Consider the following 14,395-nt stretch of genomic DNA (forward strand, 5'->3'; position numbering starts at 1 on the left):
ACAACACATCAAACCAATATGCTGCCGCAATAGTGACGGTAGCAATACACACCGCAGGTTGCCATTGTATCCAAGGGATCTTTAAAGGCACAACTATCCTCTATGGGGATGGTAGTCCTCTTGGTCACAGTGGAAACTGCCCCTTCCACCTTAAGTACTGTTTGAAAAGACTCCATGATAGAGTCTGCTATGGGAAACTTTTTTTTTTTAAATAGGAGATGGAGAAAAAGGGATTCCCGGTCTCTCCCATTCCTTAGCAATGATCTCAGAAGCTCGATCTGATACAGGAAAAAACCCCACCAAGGAAGGTACATCAAAATATTTGTTAAGCTTACTGGATTTCTTAGGATTAACTACGACCGTGGTGTCGCAGTCTTCCAATGTAGCTAAAACCTCCTTGAGTAACAGACGGAGGTGTTCTAGCTTAAACCTCAAAGATACAACTTCAGTGTCAGCAAGAGGAATTTCACTGCAAGAATCTGAAATTTCACCTTCATATGCTACCGAAGTATCCTCCTCCTCAGGCTTCTGGGAGGGGGAATTCGAAATAGCAACAACTGCGCCAGAAACCTCGCTTACTGAATGTTTGTTTTTCCTCTTACGCTTTCCCTGCAACATGGGAAAAGCAGACAACGCATCAGAAACTGCAGAAGACATGAGAGAAGCTATGTTTTGTAACGTAACCCCAGGAGAAGTTAGAGGAATTGCAGGGCACTGCATGTGTGGGCGGTAAACTTTGGGACGCTTGAGGAGAAAGCTGCGGAATATATTAAACATTGTCATTAGACTTCTGAACAACATCCATTTTGGAAAATGTTGACTCAGGAAAAAAAGTCTATCCCTATAATTTAAAGTCCTCTCAATACATGAGGAACAGAAAGGGATTGGTGGTTCCACATTGGCATCAAAACACAAAAAACAAGTGACATTTTGTGAAGCCCCTTGGTCCATACTGACTCACAATAGATCAAATTTAGCAATAATAACCTCAAATTTTTAATAAAAAATAAAATTGCAAAACGTTACTGTCTCTTTAAATTTTAAACTGCAACTTTTTTACTTCAAACTGCAGAAAGCGGTATTAAGCTAAATAAATAAAACACCTCTACACCTCAGCTGCTTTGCTGAGGTGCCTACCTGCCCTGCAACCACCGGAGTTTAGTCCCTGTCAGTAGCCAAATGATCCGGACTCCAGCAGCAGACGAGATGAGCCGTTTTCCGGTCCTAGAAACGTATGCTTTGAGAAATCCATGTGTTTCTAGACAACCCCTTGAAATCCGTCTCCTCCACACTCGGAAGAAAGAGGCGCGCAATGCAGAATGCCGCCTTGCTTAGCTCCGCCCCTTGTGGGCGTCTCAAAATAATCTCACGGTCGGCATATAGATTTATAGTTTAACCGCCGGGAGAAGTGAAACCACCAGTATATTACTAGCCAAGCAGACTATTCTCAGCCCTAGTGCCTGCATAACCTGCTGTCTGAGAGTCCTCTCCAGTATAGGAGAGTTTAAGTCCTTCAAAATAAAGTGCTTTGACTTAAAATAGCCCATCATTTTGACTCTCTCTTGTCTTTGAATAAAGTGCCCACTTTTCCTGAGTGCTTCTTCCCCAGAAATAAATAAGTCAGCACTCACCTCACAAATCTGACCGACAGCAAAGCAGCTCACCAGGTTTGAGAGGACCTCTCCCTCACATAGACCTGTGGAAAGAAAAAGACGGAGTATTCCCCTCAGGATTTCAGAGTCAGGGCAGCATAAATTATATGGGAGGCGCAGTGAGAATTATGTCCCACAAGTTCCCATTGCTCTAAAGCCACCACTGCCCTACTGAAGAGACTGATGTGGACTACGGCTACACCCTAGAACAAAGCAGCACAATCTTGTACTACTCAAAAAATAAACTCTTGATTGAAGAATCCTTTTCTAACACCTAACTTTACCACTTCCTTGCTCTAACACAGGCAAAGAGAATGACTGGGGTGGGATAGAAGGGAGGTGATATTTAACAGCTTTGCTGTGGTGCTCTTTGCTGCCCCCTGCTGGGCAGGAGTTATATTCCCAACAGTAATTAATGATGATCCGTGGACTCATTGTGTCATTAGAAAGAAAAGGGCAGTAGGGAAGAATCTGGTAAACCAGCTAGTTTAACTTCAGTAGTAGGTCAAATTATTGGAAAGTAGGGTACAAGGTGAAGCGTAGCTCAGAGCCTGGAGGGATACGGAAAAGCTGGGTGAGAACAAACGACAGCGTGGTTCACTGAAGGCAGCGTGGCACTAGCGTGCACCGTCACAGTCCAGCATGGTGCAAGTCAATGAGGAAGTAGAGCCAGCCAATAGGAATCAGTGTAGAGGAAAGACAGCACGATCCGTAAAACTGAAGTTAATTGATAGTAAAAAAAAATCAGACACACTGAACACAAGGTATGGACGGAGGGGCGGGTCCTTACGCGTTTCGTGCTGTGCGGGACTTCGTCATAGGATAATCCCCTGTACACCCCTTCCACCATATATGGCAAATTGTACCAATCACAGGCCACAAACAAGCAGCCAATCGAACAAAAGCCAATAGGGAAGAAGAGGTAACACGGATTACAATTTAAAAACAAAGTGCCAAACTGAAATTCCAAATGTTCAAACAAACAAAAATTTGTTATGACACGATGTGATAGTGAAAATTTATGGAAAGCCTTGTAAAAAAAAAAAAGAATGAGGACTTAAATAAAGACCAAAATCAGCAAAGGAGGGCTACCAAAATGGTACATGGTCTAAAAAATAAAACTTACCTGGATAGGCTCAAATACCTAAATATGTATAGCTTAGAGGAGAGAAGGTAAAGAGGTGATATGATAGCAACTTTCAAGTACGTTAAAGGGCTTAGTAAAACTGAGGCTGTGGGTATTTTACATAAAATGGAAAATTCAAGAACAAGGGGGGGTCATGATCTCAAGCTGAAGGGTAGTAGATTCCAGAGTAATTTGAGGAAGCACTTCTTTACAGAAAGAGTGATTGATTTATGGAATAAACTTCCCCAAGAGGTAGTAATGACAAACACTGTGCAGGACTTTAAAAATGCCTGGGACAAGCATAAGGCTATCCTACTAACTAGATAATTTTAGGTAAAATTGGCCAGACTTGTTGGGCCTATGGCTCGTATCTTCCGTCAATATCTATGTTTCTCATGATGCCTCGCGGGAGCCTTGTTCTCATGACGTGAGACAAAGAGAACCTAGCGCAGTGAAGGGGTAAGCAGCGATGGGCAGCAAATTTTCAAAATATATGTATAAGCATATACATATATATTTAAAGTAAAATCAGTCACCCATAGACCGCAATGTAAAGGCATTTTCAGTGCCGTTTTTTTTTCCAACACACCACACCCACTCAATTTAACCCCTTAAAGGGACATGAAACCCAAAATTTTTCTTTTGTGATTTAGAAAGGGCATGTCATTTTAAACAACTTTCTTATTTACTTCTATTATCTAATTTGCTTCATTCTCTTGATATCACTTGCGGAAAAGCATATCTAAATATGCTCAGTAGCTGCTGATTGGTTACTGCACATAGAGGCCTTGTGTGATTGGCTCACACATGTGCATCGCTATTTCTTCAACAAAGGATATCTAAAGAATTGAGCAAATTAGATAATAGAAGTAAATTGGAAAGTTGTTTAAAATTACATGCCCTATCTGAATCATGAAAGTTTAATTTTGACTAGACTGTCCCTTTAACCCCTTAGTGACCAGACCACTTTTCAATTTGTTGACCATCTGGGACCAAGGCTATTTTTGCATTTCTGCGATGTTTGTGTTTAACTGTAATTTTCCTCTTACTCATTTACTGTACCCACACATATTATATACTGTTTTTCTCGCCATTATCTAAAGATATGATTATTTTCATCATATCTTATAATTTACTATAAAAAAATATATAAAATATGAGGAAAAAATGAAAAACAAAATGCACTTTTTCTAACTTTGAGCCCCAAAATCTCTTACACATCTACAACCACCATAAAATACCAATGCTAAACAGTTTCTAAATTTTGTCCTGAGTTTATAAATACCCAATGTTTACATGTTGTTTGCTTTTTTTGCAAGTTATAGGGCAATAAGTACAAGTAGCACTTTGCTATTTCAAAACCATGTTTTTTCAAAATTGGCGATAGTTACATTGTAACACCAATATCTGTCATGAATCCCTGAATAACCCTTCAAATGTATATATTTTTTAAAAGAAGACAACCTAAGGTATTAAACTTGGGGTATTTTGACTTTTTTCATGCAACCATTTTACCACCAATCTATGCCAAAGTTTGGGGGGAAAAAAAAAATAATTTGATTTTTTGACAAAATAGCAATTTAAGAATACATTTACTGTTAATATTAAGGGTTACTGCCAAATAACACCCTCATATGTCTTCAGCAGCATCTCCTGGGTACAGTGATACCACCCATGTATAGGTGTGTCGGGTTCTCGGGGGGCTAAAAGCTCTTATTTTTAGGGAGCGCATTCCAGTTTTTCAACTTGGAATTTTCACATCGGTCATCATGCACCCATGTCCTATTTGGGACATTTCTGAAGCTGGTCAATGGAATTTACCCCATCAAACCATATATTTTTGAAAAGTAGACACCCTAGGGTATTTCAAATGCTTGTATTTTAACACTTTCCATGCACTAATTCAACCACCAGTCTTTGTCAAACTTTTGGGTAGTCATTATTTTGTGTTATTTTTCACACACATTGTACTTTAGGCATGGATTCTCAGTTCCTGTTATGTGTTACTGCCAAAAAACACCTCAATATGTATTCAACAACATCTCCTGAGTACAGTGATACCACCCATGTATAGGTGTCTCGGGTTCTCTGGGGGCTAAAAGGCCTTAATTTTAGGAAGCGCATTCCAGTTTTTCAACTTGGAATTTTCACATCGGTCATCATGCACCCATGTCCTATTTGGGACATTTCTGAAGCTGGTCAATGGAATTTACCCCCATCAAACCATATATTTTTGAAAAGTAGACACCCTAGGGTATTTCAAATGCTTGTATTTTAACACTTTCCATGCACTAATTCAACCACCAGTCTTTGTCAAACTTTTGGGTAGTCATTATTTTGTGTTATTTTTCACACACATTGTACTTTAGGCATGGATTCTCAGTTCCTGTTATGTGTTACTGCCAAAAAACACCTCAATATGTGTTCAACAACATCTCCTGAGTACAGCGATACCACCTATGTATAGGTGTGTCGGGTTCTCTGGGGGCTAAAAGGCCTTAATTTTAGGAAGCGCATTCCAGTTTTTCAACTTGGAATTTTCACATCGGTCATCATGCACCCATGTCCTATTTGGGACATTTCTGAAGCTGGCCAATGGAATTTACCCCCATCAAACCATATATTTTTGAAAAGTAGACACCCTAGGGTATTTGAAATGCTGGTATTTTCACACTTTCCATGAACTTATTTAACCACCAGTCTTTGTCAAACTTTTGGGTAGTCATTTTTTTGTGTTATTTTTCACACACATTGTACTTTAGGCATGGATTCTCAGTTCCTGTTATGTGTTACTGCCAAAAAACACCTCAATATGTGTTCAACAACATCTCCTGAGTACAGTGATACCACCCATGTATAGGTGTGTTGGGTTCTCTGGGGGCTAGAAGGCCTTATTTTTAGGAAGCGCATTCCAGTTTTTCAACTTGGAATTTTCACATCGGTCATCATGCACCCATGTCCTATTTGGGACATTTCTGAAGCCGGTCAATGAAATTTACCCCCATAAAACCATATATTTTTGAGAAGTAGACCCCCTAGGGTATTTGAAATGCTGGTATTTTCACACTTTCCATGAACTTATTTAACCACCAGTCTTTGTCAAACTTTTGGGAAGTCATTTTTTTGTGTTATTTTTCACACACATTGTACTTTAGGCATGGATTCTCAGTTCCTGTTATGTGTTACTGCCAAAAAACACCTCAATATGTGTTCAACAACATCTCCTGAGTACAGTGATACCACCCATGTATAGGTGTGTTGGGTTCTCTGGGGGCTAGAAGGCCTTATTTTTAGGAAGCGCATTCCAGTTTTTCAACTTGGAATTTTCACATCGGTCATCATGCACCCATGTCCTATTTGGGACATTTCTGAAGCCGGTCAATGAAATTTACCCCCATAAAACCATATATTTTTGAGAAGTAGACCCCCTAGGGTATTTGAAATGCTGGTATTTTCACACTTTCCATGAACTTATTTAACCACCAGTCTTTGTCAAACTTTTGGGTAGTCATTTTTTTGTGTTATTTTTCACACACATTGTACTTTAGGCATGGATTCTCAGTTCCTGTTATGTGTTACTGCCAAAAAACACCTCAATATGTGTTCAACAACATCTCCTGAGTACAGTGATACCACCCATGTATAGGTGTGTTGGGTTCTCTGGGGGCTAGAAGGCCTTATTTTTAGGAAGCGCATTCCATTTTTTACACTTCCCATTTTCACATCCCATGCACCCATGTTCTATTTAAGACATTTCTGAAGCCGGCCAATGTAATTTACCCCCATAAAACCATATATTTTTGAAAAGTAGACATCCTAGGGTATTTCAAATGCAGGTGTTAACACTTTCCATACACTAATTCAACCACTAGTCTTTGTCAAACTATTGGGCATTCATTTCTTTGTGTTATTTTTCACATACATTGTACTTTAGACATTGATTCACAGCTATGTTATGTGTTACTACCAAAGAAGACACCAATATGTGGTCACCAACATCTCCTGAGTTCAGTGATACCACCTATGCATAGGTTTGGTGGCTTGTTTGGGCGGTGCAATGCCAAATGTCTGACATGTGTTTGTGATTTTTTTTCACATTTAACATATTTTCTTTGCCTATCGTCTTTTTTGGGGGTCTTTTAACATACCAATTTATTTGTTTTCCATAAATGTGATTATATTTAAAAAGTTGACCCCCCAAGGTATTATACATGGAGTGATTTGATGACTTTGATGCAACCGTTTTAGCCCAAAAAATTGGAGAAAGTATATGGTGGTAATTTTTCAATTTTCATTGTTACAGACACATTGCTTTTTTACTATGATTTAGGAGAGACTGTTGTAAGTTATTGCAAAAGAATACTTCAGGTTGTTTTCTGCAAGGCACCCTGAGTACACCTATGCCCCCCATGCATAGGTTTGCCAGGATTTTGGGAAGGTTATGTTACATGATTTTAGTTATTAAAAATGAGAGTATTTCTTCTGATAGGCCTATCTTTAGTTTGGGGCCTATCGCATACCCCACTTTTATTTATTGCATTCAAAGTGTATATTTTTTAAATGTTGACACCCCAAGGTATTGTATATGGTGTGCTTTGATGCCTTTGAAGCAACCGTTTTAGCCCAAAAAATTGGAGAAAGTATATGGTGGTAATTTTTCAATTTTCATTTTTACAGACACATTGCTTTTTGACTATGATTTAGGAGAGATTATTGTAAGTTATTGCAAAAGAATACTTCAGGTTGTTTTCTGCAAGGCACCCTGAGTACACCTATGCCCCCCATGCATAGGTTTGCCAGGATTTTGGGAAGGTTATGTTACAATTTTATGACTTGTGATTTTAGTTATTAAAAATGAGAGTATTTCTTCTGATAGGCCTATCTTTAGTTTGGGGCCTATCGCATACCCCACTTTTATTTATTGCATTCAAAGTGTATATTTTTTAAATGTTGACACCCCAAGGTATTGTATATGGTGTGCTTTGATGCCTTTGAAGCAACCGTTTTAGCCCAAAAAATTGGAGAAAGTGTATGGTGGTAATTTTTCAATTTTCATTTTTACAGACACATTGCTTTTTTACTATAATTTAGGAGAGACTGTTGTAAGTTATTACAAAAACATACTTCAGGTTGTTTTCTGCAAGGCACCCTGAGAACACCTATGTCCCCCATGCATAGGTTTGACAGGGGTTTTGGTTAAAAAAAAAACAGGCCCAATTTTAGAAAAAAATAGAGTAGTGAAATGTAAAAATCTGGCACAGTAAAAGTAAAAAAAAACAAAAAAACATCTAACTGTAAACATAACCAAAAAAAAATATATATATATGTAACAGCAAATGTATTTATTTTTTTAAAAATTGACCATTGTATGGTACCGCTTGAAGCAGTCCCCAATGCAGAGTGCAGGCTGTCCAGGGCAATCAGGACAGTAATATATGGTGTCCCTTCTCTTCCCCCTCTTGGTACAGACTCTGCATTTTTTTTGTGGTTTCTGCTTTGTGGCAGTAGGGGGGATTTTAAAAATAAAATGGGTAGCCCCAACTCTGCTCTCTCCCATCACCGCCCGGGGAGCAGGTGCATCATGGTACAAAATCCCCGTAATAATCTGGAGCTGAAACTGTAAAAAAGTCTTTAACTCTGGGGTTTGCTTTTTTGAACAACAAAAAAGCGTTGTGGGTTGCAATCTGCATTAGGTAAATTGCAACCTTTTTGTACCAGGCCCTTGTCTTCCGCATAATTAGGTAGGGCTGCAGCAGCTGATCAGCCAGATCAACCCCACCCATATGCCGGTTATAAGACTTGATGCACACTGGCTTCCTTATGATCTCAGCTCTGCCACGTACAGAAACCGCCACCGTCCTCTCTGTGTGGATGGTGGTAAGAAGGTATACATCCTTCTTGTCTCTGTACTTCAGTGCCAACAGCTCCTCTTGGCGCAGAGCTGAGGTCTCCCCCCTTCGTAGCCGGGTGCGTACAAGCTGTCCTGGGAAACCTGCGCGGTTCTTTTTAATTGTACCGCAAGCTACTGTATCAAAGCAATACAGTAGCTTGAACAAAAGGACACTTGTATAAAAATTGTCTAAGTACAAGTGATACCTTTTGTTCATTAGGGGTAATATCAGGTCCCAGACAATCTTGCCAGTGGTTCCCATATGTTCTGGGCAACCTGGAGGGTCAAGGTGGCTATCCTTTCCCTCATACACCCGGAAGGCCTGAGTATACCCAGTCTCGCTGTCACAGAGCTTATACACCTTTACCCCATATCTGGAGCGTTTGGAAGGAATATACTGCTTGAATCCCAGCCTTCCCTTATACTTCATTAGGGATTCATCAACGCATATATTCCTTCCAGGTGTATAAGCCTCTGCAAACCTGGCAGAAAAGTGGGTTATCAGGGGGCAGATTTTATACAGCCTGTCAAATTGGGGATGCTCCCTAGGGGGGCACAGGCTGTTGTCGCTGAAGTGCATGAAATGCAGAATCATTTCATACCTCTTCCTCGACATAGTCTGGGAGAAAATGGGGGTAGAGCAGATGGGGCTACTACTCCAGTAGGAGCGAATGGAGGGTTTCTTTATGATGCCCATCAGCATAGTCAATGCCCAGAATTTTTTGAATTCTGGCACATTGATGGGGGCCCATTGCTGCTTTGCCAAATATGTTCCAGGCTTTGCAGCACGGAACTGATGGGCATATAAATTAGTTTGGGCGACAATGTTCCCCAATATATCATCGCCCAGAAACACTTCCAGAAACTGCTGGGGGCTAAAACCTGCCACATCTATATTTATGCCAGCATTTGCTGTGAAGGGTGGGATATCTGGCCTCTGGAGATGAGGCGTTACCCACTCTTCAGCAGCAATGGCAGCAACACGCCTCCTTCTGGCAGGGGGGCTAGCAGGGGGGCGGGCAGGGGGGGTAGCAGCCACAGATACATCACTATCAGTTGAGACTGCATCTAGTGATGTATCTGAGCACATGGCAGGGTCAAAATTGGGGTCTGAGTCAGAAATAGAGGCATCTGACTCTGACGCAAGGATGGCATACGCCTCCTCAGCACTATATCTTTTCTGTGACATTTTTGTATCTGTCACAGAAAACAATTACTAAAAAAAATTAAATTAACTAAATTAATTAACTAAATTAACTAGCAAAAAAGTACAGCTATGCTACTGCCAGTGATTTATAGCGATCACTGGCAAGCTAGGGGTTAATGGCTCTGAAAATTAAATTAAATTAACTAAATGTTTCTGAAAAGAGCCTTTGGGTTTTTAAAAAATTACAACAACAAAATTAACCCCTAAAAAAATGCACAGACAGCAAAAAAGTACAGCTATGCAACTGCCAGTGATTTATAGCGATCACTGGCAAGCTAGGGGTTAATGGCTCTGAAAATTAAATTAAATTAACTAAATGTTTCTGAAAAGAGCCTTTGGGTTTTTAAAAAATTACAACAACAAAATTAACCCCTAAAAAAATGCACAGACAGCAAAAAAGTATAGCTATGCAACTGCCAGTGATTTATAGCGATCACTGGCAAGCTAGGGGTTAATGGCTCTGAAAATTAAATTAAATTAACTAAATGTTTCTGAAAAGAGCCTTTGGGTTTTTAAAAAATTACAACAACAAAATTAACCCCTAAAAAAATGCACAGACAGCAAAATGCAGCAAAAAAAAAGTGCACCTATGCTACTGCCAGTGATATATAGTGATCACTGGCAAGCTAGGGGTTAATGGCTCTGAAAATTAAATTAAATTAACTAAATGTTTCTGAAAAGAGCCTTTGGGTTTTTAAAAAATTACAACAAAATTAACCCCTAAAAAAATGCACAGACAGCAAAATGCAGCAAAAAAAAAGTGCACCTATGTTACTGCCAGTGATAGTGATCACTGGCAAGCTAGGGGTTAATGGCTCTGAAAAGAGCCTTTGGTTCTATATTTTTTAACAAATAAAAGAAATAAATCTCTCTCTCTGCTAAATACAGGTCTCTCTCTCCAACAAAATGGCAAGTGAGGAGAGGGAGGGAGATCCACACTGATCATAGTCAATATTTACAAATATTGACATGATCAGACAAATGGGGTATTTTATTATTTTTTTTTTTAGGGTGGGAGGCTCAGATTGGGTGACCCTAGCTTGCCCCTATGATGATGCAGGCTAGGGACACCCCCAGAGGCCCCATGATGCACTGGGCATCGCCATCTTGGATGCCTAGTGAAGGGGGAGGGGGGGCTATTTAGGGCTTTTTTTTATTTTAATCTTTTTTTTTTTATTTTTTTTTTATTTTATTTTACAACTAACTAAGTGCCTCGACCCACCGAGGCACTTAGCAAACAAGCAGAGCATCGGAAGCGTGTCCGATCGCTTCCGATGCTCTGAAACACTGCCGGGCTCCACGTGGAGCGAAACCGGAAGTGATCACTCGTGGGGGAGTGATCAATCCGGTCCCGGCACTCGGGAACAGTATTGCAGGATGCCTAGACCTCAAGGCAAGCCTGCAATACTGTTAGAGCAGCTGGAAGCGATTTCGATCGCTTCCTGTGCTCTGTTAAACCGACGACGTATGCCATAGGTCCTCGGTCGTTAAGTGCTTTTTTTTTTGAGGACGTATGGCATACGTCGTCGGTCGTTAAGGGGTTAAAACTGCTTTGTGCAGTTATTTACAAAAATAAAGATGCTGATATTTTTAAAATTTTATACAGGAACTATCCACTTTTTTGGGGGGCAAACTTGGGTAGACATTTTTTTAAATTAACCTGAGGTCTGACCTCTGCTTAATTTAATGAGCGCTAAGTGATACTACAAGCTCATGGTAGCATTACCCAGCCACTTGTAATGGCTGGTTATTTATGTGCCCGTAAACAGGCAAATTTCCCCGTTTACGAGCACACTATTGATTAGTGCTCCACTTTTAATCAATCCCTTAGTGTTTCAGATCAAACAAGCATAGCAATTATAGCAACAAAGGGTATATGCTAAATGTTTAAAGACAAAAACAACATTTTATTAAATATCAAAACACTCTTCACAAATCCTAATTCACTCCTTAGCACTGAACACTGGAAATGCCATTATTATTGCCTTGGAATTATCACTTATTACTATGCCAATATAAAATGACAGTCATTCTCTGTGTAAGGAATGATAGATAACCTGTTTGATGCCTCATGACAGAAGATATACCAACAAGCTGGATCAATTTATTATACTGGAAGAAAATGAATGACTATTAACGTTAAAGGAAAATGCATAAATAAAAATAATAAAAATAAAAAAGTTTAAAATGCCCCAAATACAGATATCAATGCACCTTTGAGTAGTGACAAAGCATCAATTTCAACAGGATTATGTAAAGATGTTCTACACAAAATCATGTTTGATGTGGAGAGATTATACCCCGCATTTGAATACAGTGTTCCTTTAATGTAACTTGCAGCTACATCAAGGTAAATAAATTTGCCCGGTACAAAGAAAGGAAATTAATAGCTGATCTGCTAACAGCAAGGCAAAGGTGGTTAATCTGATAGCATACTTGTCTCACCTGTAATAATCTGTGGTTCTGCAGCTTGACATTTAACTGTTGCAACCGCATTGGTATGTCCAATAAGTGTATGAACACTGGCTTTTGTTCTCACATCCCAGATCTAATGTTTATTTAAAAAAAAAAAAAACACACACAAAGTCACACTTTAGTTCAAACATGAATACTAATATATGTATAAAATAGCTGCACAGTAATGAGCTAAAGTTTGTTTAAATGACCAATCAATAATAATGTCAAACGATGCTTTTCACATGCGTAGGACTATACAATGAACAAAGTTATTAAAGGGACATAAAACCCATTTTTTTCTCTCATGATTCTGATAGAACATACCATTTTAAACAACTTTCCAATTTACTTCTGTTATCAAATTTTCTTTGTTTTCTAGTTATCCCTTGTTGAAAAGCTGGGATGTAAGCTCATGAGTGTGCACGTGTCCACAAAACTATATGGCAGCAGTTTTGCAACAATGTTATACATTAGCAGGAGCACTAGATGGCAGCACTATTTCCTGTCATGTAGTGCTTCAGGCATGTGCACGCTACCTACCTAGGTATCCCTTCAACAAAGAATAACATGAGAATTAAACAAATTTGATAATAAAAGTAAATTGGAAACTTTTTAAAAACAGAATTTATGTTTACCTGATAAATTACTTTCTCCAACGGTGTGTCCGGTCCACGGCGTCATCCTTACTTGTGGGATATTCTCCTCCCCAACAGGAAATGGCAAAGAGCCCAGCAAAGCTGGTCACATGATCCCTCCTAGGCTCCGCCTACCCCAGTCATTCGACCGACGTTAAGGAGGAATATTTGCATAGGAGAAACCATATGTTACCGTGGTGACTGTAGTTAAAGAAAATAAATGATCAGACCTGATTAAAAAAACCAGGGCGGGCCGTGGACCGGACACACCGTTGGAGAAAGTAATTTATCAGGTAAACATAAATTCTGTTTTCTCCAACATAGGTGTGTCCGGTCCACGGCGTCATCCTTACTTGTGGGAACCAATACCAAAGCTTTAGGACACGGATGAAGGGAGGGAACAAATCAGGTCACCTAAATGGAAGGCACCACGGCTTGCAAAACCTTTCTCCCAAAAATAGCCTCAGAAGAAGCAAAAGTATCAAATTTGTAAAATTTAGAAAAAGTGTGCAGTGAAGACCAAGTCGCTGCCTTACATATCTGATCAACAGAAGCCTCGTTCTTGAAGGCCCATGTGGAAGCCACAGCCCTAGTGGAGTGAGCTGTGATTCTTTCAGGAGGCTGCCGTCCGGCAGTCTCATAAGCCAATCGGATAATGCTTTTAATCCAGAAGGAGAGAGAGGTAGAAGTTGCTTTTTGACCTCTCCGTTTACCAGAATAAACAACAAACAAAGACAAGTTTGTCTGAAATCCTTAGTAGCTGCTAAGTAAAATTTGAGAGCACGAACTACATCCAAGTTGTGCAACAAACGTTCCTTCTGTGAAACTGGATTAGGACACAAAGAAGGCACAACTATCTCCTGGTTAATGTTTTTGTTAGAAACAACTTTTGGAAGAAAACCAGGTTTAGTACGCAAAACCACCTTATCTGCATGGAACACCAGATAAGGAGAAGAACACTGCAGAGCAGATAATTCTGAAACTCTTCTAGCAGAAGAAATTGCAACCAAAAACAAAACTTTCCAAGATAATAACTTAATATCAACGGAATGTAAGGGTTCAAACGGAACCCCCTGAAGAACTGAAAGAACTAGGTTGAGACTCCAAGGAGGAGTCAAAATTTTGTAAACAGGCTTGATTCTAACCAGAGCCTGAACAAAGGCTAGAACATCTGGCACAGCTGCCAGCTTTTTGTGAAGTAACACAGACAAGGCAGAAATCTGTCCCATCAAGGAACTTGCAGATAATCCTTTTTCCAATCCTTCTCGAAGGAAGGATAGACTCTTAGGAATCTTAACCTTGTCCCAAGGGAATCCTGCAGATTCACACCAACAGATATACCAAATTATGTGGTAATTTTTCTGGTTACAGGCTTTCAGGCCTGAACAAGAGTATTAATAACAGAATCTGAGAACCCTCGCTTTGATA

General features: G+C 39.6%; 1 protein-coding gene across 1 annotated transcript in view; it reads right to left on the reverse strand.

Moving 5' to 3' along the window:
• Positions 1-14,395, reverse strand: part of PLRG1 (pleiotropic regulator 1) — a 204,430-nt gene that overhangs the window by 80,729 nt on the left and 109,306 nt on the right. The window contains exon 11 of the mRNA XM_053703756.1: positions 12,321-12,423. Within this exon, the coding sequence (XP_053559731.1) occupies positions 12,321-12,423 (103 nt within the window). The remainder of the gene's footprint in view (positions 1-12,320; positions 12,424-14,395) is intronic.

The sequence above is a fragment of the Bombina bombina genome, chromosome 2 (genome assembly GCF_027579735.1).
Source record: "Bombina bombina isolate aBomBom1 chromosome 2, aBomBom1.pri, whole genome shotgun sequence".
In the NCBI taxonomy this organism is placed as follows: domain Eukaryota; kingdom Metazoa; phylum Chordata; class Amphibia; order Anura; family Bombinatoridae; genus Bombina; species Bombina bombina.